A 21,394-nucleotide genomic window follows, 5' to 3' on the forward strand; every position below is an offset into this window, starting at 1 on the left:
TAGGCAGTAAGGGAAAAATGAGTTACAAGTCTTATTTTTAAAAATCTACATGTATTGTTTATATATAGTCAAAAAATAATAAAGATATAGATACAGTAGTCATCTTTGGGTAGTATGAGTGATTTTTTTCTTTTTGAGTTAGGGTCTCACTCTGTCACCCAGGTTGAAGTACAGTGGTGCAATCTCAACTCACTACGGTCTTCACCTCCCAGGCTCAAGCAGTCTTCCCACCTCAGTCTCCGAAGTAGTTGGGATCAGAGGTGCATGCCATCATGCCCAAATAATTCTTACATGTTTTTGTAGAAATGAGTTTCACCATGTTGCCCAGACTGATCTCAAACTCAGCTCAGGCAATCCACCCACCCCAGCCTCCCAAAGTGCTGGGATTACAGGTGTGAGCCACCACACCTGGCCGTAAATGATTGTTGAAAACAATATAAAGCTTTCTCTTTATACTGTTTATTTTCATTTCTATAGTGAGAAGCTTTTATTTTTATTATCTAAAGATGTAAGAGTTATGCAAAAAATAAAATATCTCTTTTTGGGGAGACAAGGTGGGGATGACAGGGTCTCACTGTGTCACCCATGCTAGAGTGCAGTGGTGCCATTATGACTCACTGCACCTTCAACCTCCTGGGTTCGATCGATCCTCATGTCTCAGCCTCTCGAGTAGGTGGGACCACAGGCACATGCCACCACATCCATTTAATTTTTTTACTTTTTTGTAGAGATGGGGTTTCACCATCTCTACAGACTGGTCTCAAACTCCTGAGCTCAAGCCATATGCCAATTGTGGCCTTCCAAAGTGCTGAGATTACAGGCATGAGCCACTACACCTGGCCAAAAGTATCTTTATTGGAGGAAATTCCCTACTATTATTCCACGTTTATATTATCCTAAGGAGGTATTTAACGTAACATTTCTAGGAACAAAAGTATTCTCAGATATTCAATATGTGCTCCAAATTATGATTGTGTCACCTCATTTTTATTCTTTCTAAATGTAAAACTCCTTGAGTTTATATTCAAATTGGAGCATGTCTGAGATTAGTTAATCAAATAACGAACATTTCAACACATGCAAAATATATATATATATATATATATATATATATATATATATTGCAAGCTTGTTTCTCTATGACTTAAATAACATTACATTAACCTTAATTTCAGCCAACTTAATAACATTACATTAACCTTAATTTCTGAAACTGTGGCTTCCTTTGTTTGGAAACTTATGACATTATGACATTTGCTAAGTCCTCTCATGATTTAGCATCACAATATAAAAAAGAGATGAAAAAATTTTCTTTCTGTGGCATGTGAACACACTTGAGTGATTAAGGCTGCCTAAATTACATCTAAATTGCAAATATTTATACATCAGTCTTAAATTCTCAAACCTCTCTTATCTTTTCAGGTGTCTACTGTTATCATGCCAAATGAGTTTCAGCAGGATTATGACATCAGAGACTGTGCTGCTGTGAAGGTCAGTACAATGCTGGAAAATCTGCATATTTAAAAACATAAATCCATCATCATACGCAGTCAAATAACAGATCCGTAGAGTGCCTTTGCGTGTAGAGCATGATGTTAGATGCAGTAGGAGATAAGCACACCCATGACCTGCGCCTCAGCAGCCTAACTTACACTTCATTTGAGAGGATAAAATTCATATTCAAGAAAACTTCCTTCATTACTATGCAGTAATAAGCTCCAAATGAGTAGGCTGAGAAAGGTTAATGAAACTCAGAGAAGGAAGTGATTCCCTTGGCCATTGTCCAGGAAGAGGTGGGACTTGAAACGGGACTTTAAGGATGGATAGTTTCTACAGATGGGATAGGGTGAGGCTTTCTCATGCAGGGATGGTATGAGAAAGTGGCATAAAATAAGGTGGGAGTGGAAGGAAGAGTGGAAGGCAGCAAGGAAAACAGAATATAGACCACGAAGTTTTCATTGGTGATATTGAAACAATATTCATTGATAACTATATTAGGAAATTAGATTGATGCCAAGTTAAGGAATTTGTATACTTCTTGATAGGCAACAGGGCATTTTTTAAAGTTTCTGAGTAGGGAGGGTCATGTGAACTAAGGAGGATATGAGGAAGATTCATCTTGAGACAGACGTCAAGTGCAACAGTAAGATTGGAAGGCATAAAAGACCAGTTAGACATCTTCCTTTGCAGAATGCATTCATGTATCTATTTCATAAACAGTCCAAGGAGTCCGTGAGGCACTGGGGGATAGAACAATGAAAAGGTACAAAGCATAGCCATTGTCTTCACAGAACCAAAGTCTAGTAGGAAATAAAGACAAATAAGCAAGTAAGACACCACTGAGTATGGACTATGACAGGTGAAATACAAGTTTTATGCAAGAACAAAAATATTATGAGACAATAATAATAACGGTGAAGGTGATGGTGATGGTCCATGGTAGTGGTGATGATGATGATGGCAGCAGCTAACACTGATTAACTCCTTTATGAGCCAGCCACTGTGCTAGGCATGTCACATATGTTACTTAACACGTAAGCAATCTTGTGAGGTAGGCACTGTTACTGTATTCATCTCACATAGGAACTTGAGCTGTAATTTACTCCCGCTTACATGGAGTAAATTTAAACGGAAAGAACTGAAATTTAAACCCATGTGTGTCTGGGTCTGTTACTCTTAACCACCATGCTATATGATTAGGCATTTATAGAAACAGAAAGGGTACTGATTTATGGAGAAAATTTTAAGATGTTGTTTAGATATTTTGAATCCAAGCTAGCTGAGGTATACGCTATGGTAAGTTGAGATCAAGAGCCTTTGAGTTGAAAGGAAAACGTATATTTTAAAAAAAGGAAAGTAAAGGGCCAAGAATTGGATTTGGAGGAAGTACCAACATATAGAGTGAGAAAAGATCAAGATGGAGGAGACGTCAGGTAATCTTTGATTTATAGTCCAAGAAAGAGATTCAAGAAGGTTTCTCACCAGAAATGTTACAGGAAGGCTAAGGCAAATAAGAACTGATAAAGCCACAGGAAAGCACCATTTTCAAAGTAACTCTTCTGGTAATAAACTGGGTCATTCATGGCATTTTTTGTGGGGGGATGGAGTGTCACTCTGTCGCCCAGGCTGGAGTGCAGTGGCATGATCTTGGCTCATTGCAACCTCTGACTCCCGTGTTCAAGCTATTCTCCTGCCTCAGCCTCCTGAGTAGCTGGGACTACAGGCACATGCCACCACACCTGGCTAATTTTTTGTATTTTTAGTAGAGACGGGCTTTCACTATGTTAGCCAGGATGGCCTTGATCGCCTGACCTTGTGATCTGCCCTCCTTGGCCTCACAACGTGCTGGGATTATAGGCGTGAGCCACCACGCACAGCCTTCATGATGTTTTTATAGAATTCCCAATTTAACACAAGAAAAGGTGAAAACTTCAGAGAAGCTTATGGGAACACTGGTACAATAAACTGTATTCTAGGTAAATAGAGTTTCCAAGTATGGAGAGATTTGAAAACCTGCCAAATAAAGAAAGAAATACTAATGCAACCTGTATCAGGAACAAGCCCATCCAGGGCAGTGTTCTGTAAGAAAAATCTTACCTCACCTGCCAGAGAACCTCCAGAAACTTGGCCTTAAAAGAAAATGGTCCAAGAAGTGATGGATGTCTCTCCCAAGTCATGCTTCTTCTCTCCTTTTTATCCTACTTGCTGGCTGGAATTGGCAGTGAGCCATCCTGGACCATGTGGAGAAGGGCAAAATCCTAGAAATGGCATATGACAACACCAGAGAAGAAGCCTGGGCCACTGAGGCTGGACTTTTATGTCACTTTCTGATCTGATTTGATCACAGCTTGGTGCTTGGATATCTCTAAAATAAATATCCTAACAAAAATTGTCAGGCGTCAGGGAGAAAATCTGCATTTTGGATATAAACATGACTTTACAACATATTTCCTTTCTTAGCCCCTTTGAAGGCTCTTGCTCAGACTATTACTGTTTAAATATTCCATTCATTCATATGTTCATTTATTAAACAAATACTTTAGGTGCTAGAGCTAACATAGAGATCAAAATCATAGGGCTTACAGTTTAGTGTTCCATAAGGAATGTATCGACTTCAAACTACTCTGCAATCCTTTTCCTCTTTTAGGTCATTCACAGGCCATGGCGAAGAGGTTGGCATTTCTTTGATGACAGAGAATTTATTTATTTGAGGCCTTTTGCTTGTGATACAAAACTTGAATGGGTGTGCCAAATTCCAAAAGGTAAGTGGTAGTTATTCCTTTTCACAACCTTCTCATGTTAACATTGTGAATGCTCAGCTCAAAGTACTTAAGGGAGTATTTTGATCTATAATTCTAATGTCTAAAAGCCTATGATGATGCAGTTAATATGTGGAGCACCCCTGCCTGACTCTGGCGTCTAATAGAAGGCAGCTTATTGAAATTTGGTGGTACTTTACTCTTTGATCATGGAAGAATTTGCACAGAAGATAAAGTTTAAGGCTCATTTAGGGAGATTAGATTTTGGATGAAATAGTATTTTAAGCAAAAGGAGAAATATAGAATCATTTTAATTTTTTATTTTCATGCAAAATGAAAAAATAAATATAGGAAGAAGAAGGCAGGAGTCAAGAAATAAAAATTTGGCAGGTCCCTGTAAATTTTAGGAGAAATTTTTAATGAACTACAAAACTGCTAATATTTTTATGTAAACTCAAATTTGAGATGCCAGTTAGATTGGTAGAACAGCCTTTGATAACAGAAAGGAGAGGGGGGAAACATAGATATAATTTTACTTTACTTTTTACCAGGAAAATATGAAATATTAAGAAAAATGTTAGGAAGATTTTAATTCTCAAATTACTATTATCATTTTTTAAGATGGAGTCTCGATCTGTCTCCCAGGCTGGAGTGCGGTGCTGCGATCTCGGCTAACTGTAGCCTCCACCTCCCAGGTTCAAACAATTCTCCTGTGTTAGCCTCCCAAGTAGCTGGGACTACAGGCACCTGCTACCACACCTGGATAATTTTTGTATTTTTAGTAGGATCAAGGTTTCACCATGTTGGCCAAGCTGGTCTCGAACTCCTGACCTCAAGTGATTGGCCCACCTCAGCCTCCCAAAGTGCTAGGATTGCAGGCGTGAGCCACCGCACCCAGCCTCAAATTATTTTTAAGCAGACATTGGCCATATTAAATTAATTAACAGAAGATACCTAGAAATTTTTTAAATAAATCTCTGAACCAAATGTCAACAGATCATTGAAACTAAAGGTATATCCTCCTACAAGTTCTCAAAGAACCCAAAGTTCACATCATGGAACTGACTATTAGAAGATTATTCTTTTTCCTGAAATAGTTAAAAGAGCTTCAGATGTGACATCAGGTACTGGCGAATCTCTTTCACAAAGGCAAACTGTCAAACCATTTATAAAAGGGGGGGGGGGCGGTTTCTAAAGGATAAATTATGACTGAGTTATTCCTGATTATTTGATTAAACTCGAAAAAGGGACAAAGGAAAACCAGTTTGGATATCCTTTAAACAAGTGGAAAATTAATTCGCACATAATTAATTCGGACAATGTCTCTGTTTTGAAGCATTAGAATGAGCCTCCCATTACTCTCTGGCATTTGTTAGCATTCCACAGACAGTGTCATTGTTCCAACCAAGGTGCCCTCAATGTGAGCTGCTGTCCCCACCTCCTGTTTGAGCAGTGGAGCAGACCCCAGAGTTTAAACAAGGGCAACCTTAGAAATGGCAAATTAGTCACCACAGGAAATAGTATAAAGGGCATTTGGAGGTGTATATATATATATATATAAACATATATTTTTAACAAAAGAGAAAGGAATTAACTCAGCAAATATAAATCAATTAATCAAACAAATACATCTTCTAAGTAATTCTACCTCCATTGTCCCTATGCAGAAACAAAATAAAAAACTGATCTCCTGTTCTCAGCCTATTCCCAATTACTTGAAGAAATCAATGATTGCTTCCTCCAGGGTTTAAATGTTATGTTCACTCTTTTTTGACTGTACCTAAATTTCTAAGCTATGATTTGATATATTCACCTGGTTAGATATTTTCTTGTTTATTAGAGCAGCCTAAAGTTTACCCAACTTGTATTAATCTGTATTTTCTTAAAGAAATTTTCCTCTTATGTATCCTAAATCACCATGCCTCTTCTCTGGCTCTTGCCTTTTTATTACTTGGTTCTAATTAATCCTCTCTTCCCTAAAAGAGATATTTTGGCAACCTGTAAATGTGAAGTAACCTTAATCCCTGAATATTTGTACTTTTTAAATATTCTTTTTTTAATTGAGAAGTAACTTTAATCCCTGAATATTTGTACTTTTTAAATATTCTTTTTTTAATTGAGAAAACTGTGTCAAAAATAAGGCTCATAAAATTGTTTTTAGGAAAATTACCTATGATGCCATTACCCAAACATAGCTAGTTTTATTTTAACTCTTGATACCTTGTACACACATACATGTTTGTAATCTTGTATAAAAACACACCTAGCATCCTGCTTTTCTCACTAATTTAAAGATATGTAAAGGTTAGACATAGCTTTCCCTCCGCCACACATAAATAATCAGAAGTCTTTGACAAGATTACAGACAAGAAACTGTACACATTTTGAACTGACTCGCAGCATTATTATTGGAAATTATCCAATATGAATAGAATTGGCTCAGAGAGACAGACCAAAGAAGCTAGCTATGCAGGCAATCCTCTGAGTTAGGTCTTCTGTTGCCTGAGGCCCACCTGCCACACCAAAATTAAGAACAGCTATTTTACTCTGGAATTTCTAAGATTAAGCAAATGATGTTTCTGACTTGAAGCCAGTGTGATCTGTGGTCAGAATGAAAAGCGGGAGGAAAGCAAATAGGCTCCCATGAGGAACTGCTCTGTGCCTGGCCCTGTGCTGGCCACTTCTTCCAGGGCATCACACATGACCTTCACTCTCTGTGAGTTAGGTGGCCATCTACTTTTCATAGAAGAGAAAATCAAGGCTCAGAGAGAGTTAAGCAACTCATCTGAAATACCACAGCAGCAAAATATTTAAGGGCATTTGCACACTGACCTGCCCACCTTCCAAGCCTGGAATTCTGTGTAGCATGCCTTATTTCCTCCATTTCCATCTGGGAATCCTGAGTGATTGTATTATTTTCCTCTCAGTTTTATCTCATCTTCTCAAAAGGTTCATCACTGGAGCATTGTACATTGTTTCCAAGGATATCATGGAAGACAATGAACTCTCTCAACCTAAGTTTACAGAATAGTTATTTGTTTCATTAGATTGAGAAGTGGTTCTAGAATGATGATTATTTTGGTTCCTATTTCTTATTGCTTCTGTGTAACACATATGATATCATCATTTACTTTCTAATTCTTAGCTATATTTTATCCTTCTGTACTTCCTTTGTGACCTCTGTGACACAAGGCAAAAGACTGCTAGAAACACTTCATTCATATTTAACAGATCTGTCTTTCGATTGCTCCTAAAGCAGCTTAGCATCAGCCCCACAAAATACGACTAAAGTGATCAAAGCGTGAAGTGACTTGTCCAGAAATGGACAAGCCTCAGCAATACTGCAAGACTTTTTGAGCTACATTAAAGGCTCTACTTAGAGTATACCCTGATCTGTCATTGAATACTAATGCCACTTGCTTTCTTCCTCATATAGGCCACACTCCAAAAACACCAGACTGGTACAATCCAGGTGAGTTAAGAAAACTGAAATTTAACCAGAGCTGCTTTTACCTTTTCACTAACGCATTTAGTTAACTATTCAAGTGCCAGCTTCTTCTCTATACATCTTCAAGTGAAATAAAATTTCTCCAGGCAAGGAAGGTGAGTGGCTGATGTGGGATGAGGTGATGAAGGTGGCTTTTTCCTTCCCTGTGAGTGCAGGGGAGTGGCAGAGTCACTAGCTCAGATATCTCTTGTTTCTTATAGTCAGTACAGCCCCAGCCAGAGAGGGCCAGTAATCTGAATTACTATTTATACTTTTGAACATTAACTTATGCTTGGAGGACACAGTTTGCTTTGCATGGTCATAACTCAAATCTTTTTCTTCTTCTTCTTTAGAGCGTGCTGGGATTCATGGACCTCCACTTATAATTGAAGGAAGTGAATATTGGTTTGTTGCTGATGTTCACCTAAACTATGAAGAAGCTGTCCTATACTGTGCCAGCAATCACAGCTTTCTTGCTACTGTAACATCGTTTGCAGGACTAAGAGCCATCAGAAACAAAATAGCAAATGTAATTTAAAATAATATATTTTAAATGTATTTCTTATTTTTATATTTATTCCATTTAAAAATGTTTCAAAAATTTTGCCAAAATCTATAAAAGTTTAATTTTCCTTTAATGTAAGATTTGCCTTACAACATCCAAATTTGTTTCATATTTGAAAAATTAAGTAGAATTGCTTATGTTTTAAAATATACAAGATTAACAATAAATATCACTTCATAAGGTAAATATCAGTAGATAATATAAATGATTCTAATTCCCTGTCATGTTTTTTACTAAAAGTCAACTTTATAGTTAAAAACTCAACTTTGCAAATAGCTTTTGTGAAGAAAAATAATTTCTGTATTTTAAAATGTTTAATTAATTGCAATAGGATACTGTATGCCCACTTAAAGTATTAGTCTAATTAATATATGCCCGTAATTACAGCTATTGTATTTCCTGTACCCAAAATAGGATCTCTAAATATACAGAAAGTTTTCAACTACTCTTTGGCAAAAGGTCCTAGCTTGTATAATTTTGAGATCTAAGTAAGGAATGTCTGGAAATTATAGCGGTTTGTAAGACAAAGTATTTGAACATAGTATTTATACATAGTAAGACAAAGTATTTGAACCAAAACCCTCAAGAAAGCTCAGCACCTATAAGAATGGATTTTGGTTTGTTTTTCAGATATCTGGTGCTGAACAGAAGTGGTGGATGAGAACTAGTGAGGATCCAATAGATCATTATTTTTCATAGTAAGTGACATCATTGATTTTACCTTTGTAAAGTTATCACTTAAAAGAAGCAGTTTCTTTTACTAAATGGATTTTTATTTATAAATAGTTTGAACATTAACCCATAAACTGCCTAGATTAGAGAAACCAAGTCCTTTTGCATGTTGGCATCAAGAAAAAAGGGGTATAAAATAATGGTATTAACATTAAATTTAGAAATAAAATAACTTACAGTAAAAAGAAAAAAAATGGAACACCTAATCACATTATGAGTTGTGAAATCTGTCGTTTTCTTTCAGCTCACGATATCCATGGCACCGCTTTCATGTGACATTTGGAGAGGAATGCTTGTACATGTCTCCCAAGACTTGGCTTATGGGTAAAGTTAATTCTAACTCCTCCAATGCTTATTATGTAATATGTGAACCTCAGATTCTGTTTCCAGCTTAATCTTGTTTTCCTTTTGATTATATGTTTGGTAACTTCATCTTACTCTGATTTATTATTAACAACAATAGCTCGAATTCCCAATGCAAATAAAAGCACTTTTCACTGTGAATATTTTAACTTCCTTTATCCTTAAGCAGTTACTTAGAAATGAACTTACCACTTTCCTAATTGATAAATGTCTAAGCAAATTTTCAAAGATAAGCAGGCAGCAGTTCTAGCATGTAGTTTAGGTTAGGTCCCCTTCCCCTGATGACACTGCCCCTTCAACTCTCTCCCTACCTCCTGCCTTCATTCTGGGACAATATGGTAGTTACGTAAAATGTCTAACGTTTTAAAACAGTATTGGTATGCTGTAAACTACTGATAAAAATAATCACATAAGATAGATATGGCTAGAAAATGGTTTTAAAACAGTATTGGTATGCTGTAAACTACTGATAAAAATAATCACATAAGATAGAAATGGCTAGAAAAGAAAGGGAATATATTTTAAGCATTTGGGAAGGATTAATTTCAAGTGCCTTTCTTTACTACTGGATTGCTTTTAAAATATGGAGACCGGGCACAGTGGCTCAAGCCTGTATCCCAGCACTTTGGAAGGCTGAAGCAGGCAAATCACTTGATGCAAATGAGTTCAAGACCAGCCTGGCCAACATGGTGAATCTTCATCTCTACTAAAAATGCAAAAGTTAGCCGGGTGTGGTGCCATGCACCTGTAATCCCAGCTACTTGCGAGGCTGAGGTACGAGAATCACTTGAACCTGGGAGGCAGAGGATGCAGTAAACCAAGATGGCACCACTGCACTCCAGCCTGGGCAACAGAGTGAGACTCTGTCTCAAAAAAAAAAAAAAAAATGCTGACTGAAAAATTCTCACCATAGTAATCCTTGCTTTTCATTTCTCAGACTTAGGTAAACCAGTAGACTGTAGTACCAAGTTGCCCTTCATCTGTGAAAAATATAATGTTTCTTCATTAGAGAAATACAGCCCAGATTCTGCAGCTAAAGTGCAATGTTCTGAGCATTGGATTCCTTTTCAGAATAAGGTAAAAAGAGAATTGCTATATTGTGCAAAAATGATTGCTTCCATGCTGGTTGTATGGCCTATGACAGAATGGTAGCCCTTTAGTGTGACAACATCACTGAGATAGACTCTGCATGTTTTAGGATCCCACACCTGGCCCCCTGTGTCACCAGAAACCGTGGAGGATATCAAGAATTAACTCTTAAGTTGGTCATGCCTACAGCTCTTTTAACGTGCAGCATTTCTATTGTTGCTACTAACACTTAAATTGCTGAAGTTGATCTGTTAATGGATTGGGATGCCTTGAATAGTCAGGACTATCTCTATCGTATTATAAGACACTGACTTAATTTCTGGCTTTTGTTTTCTTTTTCCCCTCAAGGAGAGCATCCAAGTAGCATGTGCCAATCAAATTAGACCCACATTTCACAGACTACTTTTTGGGGACTATACATATACGACAAAATATTCATCATTGATCTTGCCTCCAAATGGGGGTTTTATGGTTAAATAGGTTTGAGAAATGCCGCATTCTGTATCTGCCTCTTTGAGATGCATAATCCATGTTGGTATATGTATCTATGAGGAAATGCATTTAGCTGCTGAAGAGAGGTTGCTCCAGTATGTTAAAACATTTATTCTTTCACATTAAAGTCATTTGAAGATAAGCAGGTTTGTGTGGAAACACCATGAAGTCTTCAAAATCAGACTTTCTTTGTTTTCGCTCTGTCATCTTTGATATAAGGCCTCCAACCTTAAACTCAGGGTGTTCTCTCTAGGGTCTTTTCTAGAAGTTACCCAATGAGTTTATCCACATTGGGTGTCTTGGCTCATTGACCACTCCAGTCTATAAGAAAGCTAGAAAAAAATTTTTGTAGAATGTTTCAAGGAACACAATTTGGGACATACCACTCTACACTGAAGTGATCATAATGTCAAGAAGGAAAAGAAGAAATGTGTCTGACAGCTGAAAGCATCTGTATGGAAGTTAGGGGTACATTTTAACTTTTGAAAATTAGGACAATCTTTATAATTCCTCAAGGTAATAGTACTATGTTAATTTGCATAGCTGACATAATTTGAAGTCAAATATCCTGCCAAGAAAGAGGTGAATTTTTAAACAATGTTTCTTGATATAAGGAGATGATGATTAAGGGCACAGATTAGGAAATCAGGTGGAGCAGAGTATACTGACCTTACTATTGTGGAGCTATTGCACTTATGGGTCAAGTTATTTAATGTCCTTGTGCCTCAGTTTCTCTCTCCATTGTGAGAATTAGACGAGATAATACACAAACTGCTTATACATAGGAAGCACTCAATAAATAGGAGATCTTTAAATATGTATATATTTAAATATAAATATAAAGATATGTATATGTTAAAATATATGTTTAAAGATAATATAAATATATATAAAGATATTAAAAGATATATATTTAAAGATAATTATAAATATATAATCTATATATTATATATATAATTTATATATAAATTAAAATATATTTATAAATATATAAATAAAAATATAATATAAATATATAATTGTATATTTATATATTTATATTATATTTTATATATAAATATATAAATTATATAATTATATATTTATATTATATTTTTATATATATTTATATTGCATTTATATGTAATTATAAATATATTTAAATATGTAAATTATATAAATATATAAATTAAAATTATATATTTATATATTTATATTATATTTTTATATATATTTATATTACATTTATATTTATATATAATTTATACAGAGATATAAGATATATAAAGATATATTTGGCCGGGCGCGGTGGCTCAAGCCTGTAATCCCAGCACTTTGGGAGGCCGAGGCGGGTGGATCACAAGGTCGAGAGATCGAGACCAACCTGGTCAACATGGTGAAACCCCGTCTCTACTAAAAATACAAAAAATTAGCTGGGCATGGTGGCGCGTGCCTATAATCCCAGCTACTCAGGAGGCTGAGGCAGGAGAATTGCCTGAACCCAGGAGGCGGAGGTTGCGGTGAGCCGAGATCGTGCCATTGCACTCCAGCCTGGGTAACAAGAGCGAAACTCCGTCTCAAAAAAAAAAAAAAAAAAAAAAAAAGATATATTTAAAGATAATTATAAATATTTATATTATATATTTATATATAAATATGCTTATATAAAATTATATATTTATACATTTATATTAAATATACGTTTACATTTACGATATATATTTATATTAAATATATATTTATATATTTATAAATACATTATAAATATAATTGTCTAAATATATATCTTTAAATATATTTATATTATATTTACTATATATAATATATTTAATATATAAATATATTAAATATTTGGATTTATATATAAATATATAAAATATATATATTTAGATTATTCTTTAAATATATATTTAAATATATATGTTTAAAGATCTCCCATATATATTTATATATATCATATATATACGATATATATATCATATATATATATCATATATATATGTGAAAGTTTGAAGACCACTCTTCAGTTGTTTAAATTGAGAAGGTAGCTTGATCCCAGGAGCTCAAGGTTACAGTGAGCTATGATTGTACCACTGCACTCCAGCCTGTGTGACAGAGAGAGACCCTGTCTCTTAAAAAAAATAATTAATGAGCGCATAAACTTGAATTCTTATGGTACTACATTGCAAATTACCATATCTCACAGACCAAAAATTAGCAGCCCTCTGAAAGATGAAGCGTTTTCTTTCTATGTAAGTGTTTCTGTATCTGGAATCTCATGCTTCACATATGCCTTTGTTTGCAGTGTTTTCTAAAGATCAAACCAATGTCTGTCACATTTTCTCAAGCAAGTGATATCTGTAACTCGTATGGTGGTACCCTTCCTTCAGTGTTGAGACAGACTGAACAAGGTACTGGAATTATTTGGGAAACATGTTTTACTCTGATCTGGGGCCAGGTTGGCTTTAGGAGGCTATGGGAATTAACATACAAAATTACTATTTAACTTTTTAATGGAACAGATAAAAGACTATCTTGATAGTTAGATAAGCAAAAAATATTCATTGACATTTTTAGTATATATTTAATTTGAATAGATCAAATGCTTTTTAAAAATCTCTTTCTAACAGATTTTATTACATCCTTGCTTCCGGATATGGAAGCTACTTTATGGATTGGTTTGCGCTGGACTGCTTATGAAAGGATAAACAAATGGACAGATAACAGAGAGCTGACATACAGTAACTTTCACCCATTACTGGTTAGTAGGAGGCTGAGATTACCAGAAAATGTAAGTTTTTTTTAATCAATATTTTTCATACCTCTGTGAAATATTTATCTTTCATACATAAGAGCAAAGGCCTACTGTATTCCATTTACATGAAATGTGTAGAATAGGCACATCTAAGATAGCAAGTAGGTTATTGGTTGCTAGAGGCTAAGGAGGATGGAAGGATTGGGAGTAGTAGCTAAAGGGTATGGAGTCTCGTTTTGGGATGACAAAGATGTTCTAAGATCTATGGGGTGATGGTTGTGTAACTCTGTGAATATACTAAAAACTATTGAATAGGTAATTTAAATGAGCAAACTGTCTCATATATGAATTATAGCTCAGTAAAGCTGTTACAAGAACAACAGGGGCCAGGCGCAGTGGCTCACACCTATAATCCCAGCACCTTGGGAGGCCAAGGCCGGGTGGATCATGAGGTCAACAAATTGAGACCATCCTGGCCAACATGGTGAAACCCCGCCTCTACTAAAATACAAAAAAATTATCTGGGTGCGGTGGCGCATGCCTGTAGTCCCAGCTACTTGGGAGGCTGAGGCAGGAGAATTGCTTGAACCCAGGAGATAAAAGGTTGCAGTGAGCCAAGGTTGCGCCACTGCAGCCTGGCGCCTGGTGATGGAGTGAGACTGTCTCAAAAAAAAAAAAAAAAAGAGCAACAGGTGCCTCCCCACCCTGCTGGTGGATGCACTGGTTTTCCACAGTAGCATCAGATTCAGCAATTCTTTCATAACCATGTAAAACCATCAAGTAGTAAGTTGTAAACAGAAGCAAATACAGGTGTTTTGATTTACATTTTGGGACTTTGGGCTCTTAGCCTCAGTCTGCTGAGGTAAAAAGTATAAAATTGGTAACTGATGATCACTTTTCCCCAAGAGCTAAATATAAAGAAGTCAGGGAAGGGAAGAGGGCATTATATTGACAGTAGTTACGTTGACACCACAGTATTACCACCCACTGCTTCTATTCTCTATACTTTCTGGATGCAGATCGCCTTTTGCACAAAGGGCAAAGATTGAGAAAATAACATAAAAGTCTAATTCCAAAAGTATGTCTTAGACAGTAATCAACTAATATTCCTGACATAATGTTACTTTGCTCAAAGTTGATGTTGGTAGCAAAGGAAATTCTGAATCATGAGTAACTATGTACAACATAAATATCAAATTATTACTTGGTAATAGAAGATGTGGAAGTTAGAGTAAATACAGTAATGAAAAATGTCAACCCAACAAAAGAAAGGATATCAGGGATTGAAGATCAACTCAATGAAATAAAGTGAGAAGACAAGATTAGAGAAAAAGAGTGAAAAGAAATGAACAAAGCCTCCAAGAAATATGGGATTACGTGAAAAGGCGTACTACATTTAATTGGTGTACCTGAAAGTGAAGAGGAGAGTGAAACCAAGCTGGAAAACATTCTTCAGGATATTATCCATGAGAACTTCCCCAACCTAGCAAGGCAGGCCAACATTCAAATTCAGGAAATACAGAGAACACCACAAACATGCTCCTCAAGACGAGCAACCCCAAAACACATAATCATCAGCTTCAACAAGGTTGAAATGAAGGAAAAAATGCTAAAGGCAGCCAGAGAGAGCACTTGGGTTACCTGCAAAGGGAAACTCATCAGACTAACAGTGGATCTCTCAGCAGAAACCCTAAAAGTCAGAAGCGAGTGGGGGCCAATATTCAACATTCTTAAAGAAAAGAATTTTTAACCCAAAATTTCACATTCAGTCAAACTAAGCTTCATAAGCAAAGGAGAAATAAAATCCTTTACAGGCAAGCAAATGCTGAGAGATATTGTCACCACCAGGCCTGCTCTACAAAAGCTCCTGAAGGAAGCACTAGACATGGAAAGGAACAACCAGTACCAGCCACTGCAAAAACATACCAAATTGTAAAGACCATCAACAGTAGGAATAAACTGCATCAACTAACAAGCAAAATAACCAGCTAGCATCATAATGGCAGGATCAAATTCACACATAATAATATGAACCTTAAATATAAATGGGCTAAATGCCCCAATTAAAATACACAGACTGGCAAATTGGATGAAGAGTCAAGACCCATCAGTGTACTGTATTCAGGAGACCCATCTCACATGCAAAAACACACATACGCCCAAATAAAGAAATGGAGGAAGATTTACCAAGCAAATGGAAAGCAAAAAAAAAAAAGCAGGCGTTTGAATCCTAATCTCTGATAAAACAGAGTTTAAACCATCAAAGATCAGAAGAGACAAAGAAGGGCATTACATAATGGTAAAGGGATCAATGCAACAAGAAGAGCTAACTATTTTAAATATATATGCACCCTATGCAGGAGCACCCAGATGCATAAAGCAAGTTCTTAGAGACTTAGACTCCCACAAAATAATAGTGGGAGACTTTAACTTTAACCCCACTGTCAGTATTAGACAGATCAATGAAACAGAAAATTAACAAGAATATCCAGGACTTCGACTCAGCTCTGGACCAAGTAGACCTAATGGATATCCACAGAACCCTCCACCTCAAATCAGCAGAATATACATTCTTCTCAGCACCACATCGCACCTATTCTAAAACTGACCACATAATCGGAAGTAAAATAATCCTCAGCAAATGCAAAAGAGTGGAAAGCATAACAAACAGTCTCTCAGACCACAGTGCAATCAAATTAGAACTCAGAATTAAGAAACTTACTCAAAACCACTCAACTACAGAGAGACTGAACAACCTGCTCCTAAATGACTACTGGATAAATAATGAAATAAAGACAGAAATAAAGACGTTCTTTGAAAACAATGAGAATGAAAACACAATGTCCCAGAATCTCTGGGACACACTTAAAGCTGTGTGTAGAGGGAAATGTATAGCACTAAATGCCCAACAGAAAAAGCAGGAAACATCTAAAATTGACACCCTAATGTCACAATTAAAAGAAATAGAAAAGCAAGAACAAATTCAGAAGCCAGCAGAAGATTGGAGCAGAACTGAAGGAGTTAGAGACACAAAAAACCCTTAAAAAAATCAGCGAATCCAGGAGCTTGTTTTTTTGAAAAAATCAACAAGATAGATAGACTGCTAGCCAGACTAATAAAGAAGAAAAGAGAGAAGAATCAAATAGATGCAATAAAAAAATGTTAAAGGCCATTATCACCCTCAATCCCATAGAAATACAAACTACCATCAGAGAATACTATAAACACCTCTATGCAAATAAGCCAGAACATCTAGAAGAAATGGGTAAATTCCTGGACAGTTACACCTTCTCAAGACTAAACAAGGAAGAAGTCGAATCCCTTAATAGACCAAAAGCAAGATCTGAAATTGAGGCAGCAATTAATAGCCTACCAACCAAAAAAAGTCCAAGACCAGACAATTTCACAGCCAAATTCTACCAGAGGTACAAAGAGTAGCTAGTACCATTCCTTCTGAAATGATTCCAAACAATAGAAAAAGAGGGAATCCTCCCTAATTCATTTTATGAGGCCAACACGATCCTGATAACCAAAATCTGGCAGAGACAAAACTAAAAAAGAAAATTTCAGGCCAATATCCCTGATGAACATCAGTGCGAAAATCCTCAATAAAACTCTGGCAAACAGAATCCAACAGCACATAAAGAAGCTTATCCATCACAATCAAGTCAGCTTCATCCCTGGGATGCAAGGCTAGTTCAACATACACAAATCAATAAACATATTTCATGACATAAACAGAAACAAAGACAAAAATTACATGATTACCTCAATACATGCAGAGAAGACCTTCGACAAAATTCAACAATGCTTCATGATAAAAACTCTCAATAAACTAGGTATCAGTGGAACATATCTCAAAATAATGAGCTATTTATGACAAACCCACAACCAATATCATACTGAATGGGCAAAAACTGGAAGCATTCCCTTTGAAAACTGGCACAAAACAAGAATGCCTTCTCTCACCACTCCTATTCAACACAGTATTGGAAGTTCTGGCCAGGATAACCAGGCAACAGAAAGAAATAAAGTATATCCAAATAGGTAAAGAGGAAGTCAAATTGTCTATTTGCAGACAACATGATTGCATATTTAGAAGACTTCATCATCTCAGTCCAAAATCTCCTTAAGCTGATAAGTAATTTCAGCAGTCTCAGGATACAAAATCAATATGCACAAAACACAATCATTTCTATACACCAATAACAGACAGACAGAGAGCCAAATCATAAGTGAACTCCCATTCACAATTGCTACAAAGAGAATAAAATACCTAAGAATACAACTTACAAGGGATGTGAAGGACCTCTTCAAGGAGAATTACAAACCACTGCTCAAGGAAATCAGAGAGGATAAAACAAATGGAAAAACATTCCATGCTCATGGATAGGAAGAATCAATATCATGAAAATGGCCATGTTGCCCATAATAATCTATAGATTCCCCATCAGGCTGCCATCAACTTTCTTCACAGAACTGGGGGGGAAATACTTTAAATCTCATATGGAACCAAAAAACAGCCCACATAGCCAAGACAATTTTAAGAAAAAAAAAAAAAAAAGCTGGAGGCATCACACTACCTGACTTTAAACTATACTATAAGGCTACAGTAACCAATACATCATGTTACTAGTACCAAAATAGATATATAGACCAATGGAACAGAACAGAGGCCTCATAAATAACACCACACACCTACAACCATGTGATCTTTGACAAACATGACAAAAATAAGCAATGGGGAAAGGATTCCCTATTTAATAAGTGGTGCTGGGAAAACTGGCTAGCCATATGAAGAAAGCTGAAACTGGATCCCTCCTTACACCTTATACAAAATTAACTGAAGGTGGATTAAAGATTTAAATGTAAGACCTAACACCATAAAAACCCTAGAAGAAAACCCAGGCAATACCATTCAGGACATAGGCATTGGCAAGGACTTCATGACTAAAACACCAAAAGCACTGGCAACAAAAGCCAAAATAGACAAATGGGATCTGATTAAACTAAAGAGCTCCTGCACAGCAAAAGAAACTGTCATTAGAGTAAACTGGCAACCAACAGAATGGGAAAAAAAATTTTGCAATCTACCCATCTGACAAAGGGCTAGTATTCAGAATCTACAGAGAACTTAAACAAGTGTACAAGAAAAAAAAAATCAAAAAGTGGGCAAAGAATATGAACAGACACTTTACAAAAGAAGACATTTATGCAGCCAACAAACATAAAAAAAAAAAGCTCATCATCACTGGTCATTGGAGAAATGCAAATCAAAACCACTTTGAAATACCATCTCACTCCAGTTAGAATGGCAATCATTAAAACATAAGGAGACAACAGATGCTGGAGAGGATGTGGAGAAATAGGAACACTTTTATACTGTTGCTGAGAGTGTAAATTAGTTCAATCATTGTAGAAGACAGTGTGGCGATTCCTCAAGGATCTAGAACTAGAAATACCATTTGATCAAGCAATCCCATTATTGGCTATATACCCGAAGAATTATAAATCATTCTATTATAAAGACACATGCACATGTATGTTTATTGTGGCACCATTCACAATAGCAAAGACTTGGAACTAGCTCAAATGCCCATCAATGATAGACTGGATCAAAAAAAATGTGGCACGTACACACAATGGAATACTATACGGCCATAAAAAAGGATGAGTTCATGTCCTTTGCATGGATATGGATGAAGCTGGAAACCATCATTCTCAGCAAACTAACACAAGAAGAGAAAACCAAATACCACATGCTCTCACTCATAAGTGAGTATTGAACAATGAGAACACATGGACACAGAGAGGGGAACATTACACACTGAAGCCTGTCAGTGGGGGGCTAGGGGAAGGATAGCAGGGGGATGGGGAGCTAGGGGAGGGAAGCATTAGGAGAAATACCTAATGTAGATGATGGGGTGATGGATGCAGCAAACCACCATGGCACATGTATACCTATGTAACAAACCTGCTTCCTCTGGTACCCCAGAACTGAAAGTATAGCAATAATTTAAAGAAAGAAAGAAAAGAAAACATGGCACATACACTCCACGAAATACTATGCAGCCATAAGAAAGGATGAGTTCATGTCCTTTGCAGGACATGGATGAAGCTGGAAACCATCATTCTCAGCAAACTAACACAAGAATAAAAAGCCAAACACATGTTTTCACTCATAGGTAGGAGTTGAACAAGGAGAACACATGAACACAGAGAGGAGAACATCACACACCAGGGCCTTGGGGGTGTGGGGACCTATGAGAGGGATAGCATCAGGAGAAATACCTAATGTAGGTGACGGGGTGATGGATGCAGCCAATCACCGTGGCATGTGTATATGTAAAACTTGCGTGTTCTGCACATGTACCCCAGAACTTAAAGTACAATTTTAAAAAATGTCAACCCTAATCTTAAACTTAAGACAGTTTAAACTTTTAAGCATAATCTATGTAGGAAATACATTCAAATCACCATCTAGTCCATATATATAGATATAATAAATTGAAACAAAAGTTTTAAGAAACAGTACTTACAATTAGAATTTATGCACTCTGATATTTTCATTCTCTTCTATTTTGTTCTATTTTCCTGTCTTATCCTATTCTTTGCTGTCCAATCGTACTCTTTCCTATTCTGTTCTATTTCATTATCATGAATATTAGCCAAAATCCACTTAAGTGATTTCATGATCTACTAAATGAGTCTCAACCATATTTGAGCCCTAGTCTACGGAATTACAATGAGTACTTTGGCACTTTGGCATCTTTCCTTTTTTTTTTTTTTGAGATAGTCTCACTCTGTCACCAGGCTGGAGTGCAGTGGAGTGAACTCAGTTCACCGCAACCCCTGCCTCCTGGGTTCAAGTGATTCTCCTGCCTCAGTCTCCCGAGTAGCTAGGACTACAGGTGCCCGCCACCACACCCAGCTAATTTTTGTATTTTTAGTAGAGACAGGATTTCACCATGTTGGCCAGAATAATCTTAATCTCTTGACCTTGTGATCCACCCATCTCGGCCTCCCAAACTGCTGGGATTACAGGCGTGAGCCGCAGTGCCTGGCCTAGCATCTTTTCTTTTCTTTTTTTTTGAGACAGAGTTTCACTCTCGTTACCCAGGCTGGAGTGCAATGGCGCGATCTCGGCTCACCGCAACCTCCACCTCCTGGGTTCAGGCAATTCTCCTGCCTCAGCCTCCTGAGTAGCTGGGATTATAGGCACGCACCACCATGCCCCCCTAATTTTTTGTATTTTTCGTAGAGACAGGGTTTCACCATGTTGACCAGGATGGTCTCGATCTCTTGACCTCCTGGGCCACCCGCCTCGGCCTCCCAAAGTGCTGGGATTACAGGCTTGAGCCACCGTGCCCGGCGCATCTTTTTTTAGGGCATTTCTGTACATTGTTTTCTTGATATAAGTGAGATTATAGTAAATATACTATTACTCTGCTTTTCTCAGTTTGTATTATATCATAAGTAGTTTCTTCAGCCATTAAAAGATCTACTTGATAAGCATTTTAATGGTTGCACAATATTTCTTTTAAAAAAAAAAATTCTGTAGGTTATTGGACAACAGGTGGTATTTGGTTACATGAGTAAGTTCTTTAGCGGTGATTTGTGAGATTGTGGTGCACCCATCACCCGAGCAGTATAAACTACACTCAGTTTGTAGT

At 36.6% G+C, this 21,394-nt stretch overlaps 1 protein-coding gene across 3 annotated transcripts in view; it reads left to right on the forward strand.

Annotated features, from left to right (window-relative positions):
* Window positions 1-21,394, forward strand: part of LOC101046877 (CD302 antigen) — a 180,980-nt gene that overhangs the window by 84,005 nt on the left and 75,581 nt on the right. For all 3 annotated transcript variants that reach the window (XM_074399622.1, XM_003921945.3, XM_010329839.3), the window contains exons 15-23: window positions 1,423-1,491; window positions 4,148-4,262; window positions 7,696-7,731; window positions 8,100-8,275; window positions 8,942-9,009; window positions 9,288-9,367; window positions 10,344-10,483; window positions 13,272-13,377; window positions 13,597-13,757. In XM_074399622.1, coding sequence (XP_074255723.1) covers window positions 1,423-1,491; window positions 4,148-4,262; window positions 7,696-7,731; window positions 8,100-8,275; window positions 8,942-9,009; window positions 9,288-9,367; window positions 10,344-10,483; window positions 13,272-13,377; window positions 13,597-13,757 — 951 coding nt within the window. The remainder of the gene's footprint in view (window positions 1-1,422; window positions 1,492-4,147; window positions 4,263-7,695; window positions 7,732-8,099; window positions 8,276-8,941; window positions 9,010-9,287; window positions 9,368-10,343; window positions 10,484-13,271; window positions 13,378-13,596; window positions 13,758-21,394) is intronic.

The sequence above is a fragment of the Saimiri boliviensis genome, chromosome 5, assembly GCF_048565385.1.
Source record: "Saimiri boliviensis isolate mSaiBol1 chromosome 5, mSaiBol1.pri, whole genome shotgun sequence".
NCBI lineage: Eukaryota > Metazoa > Chordata > Mammalia > Primates > Cebidae > Saimiri > Saimiri boliviensis.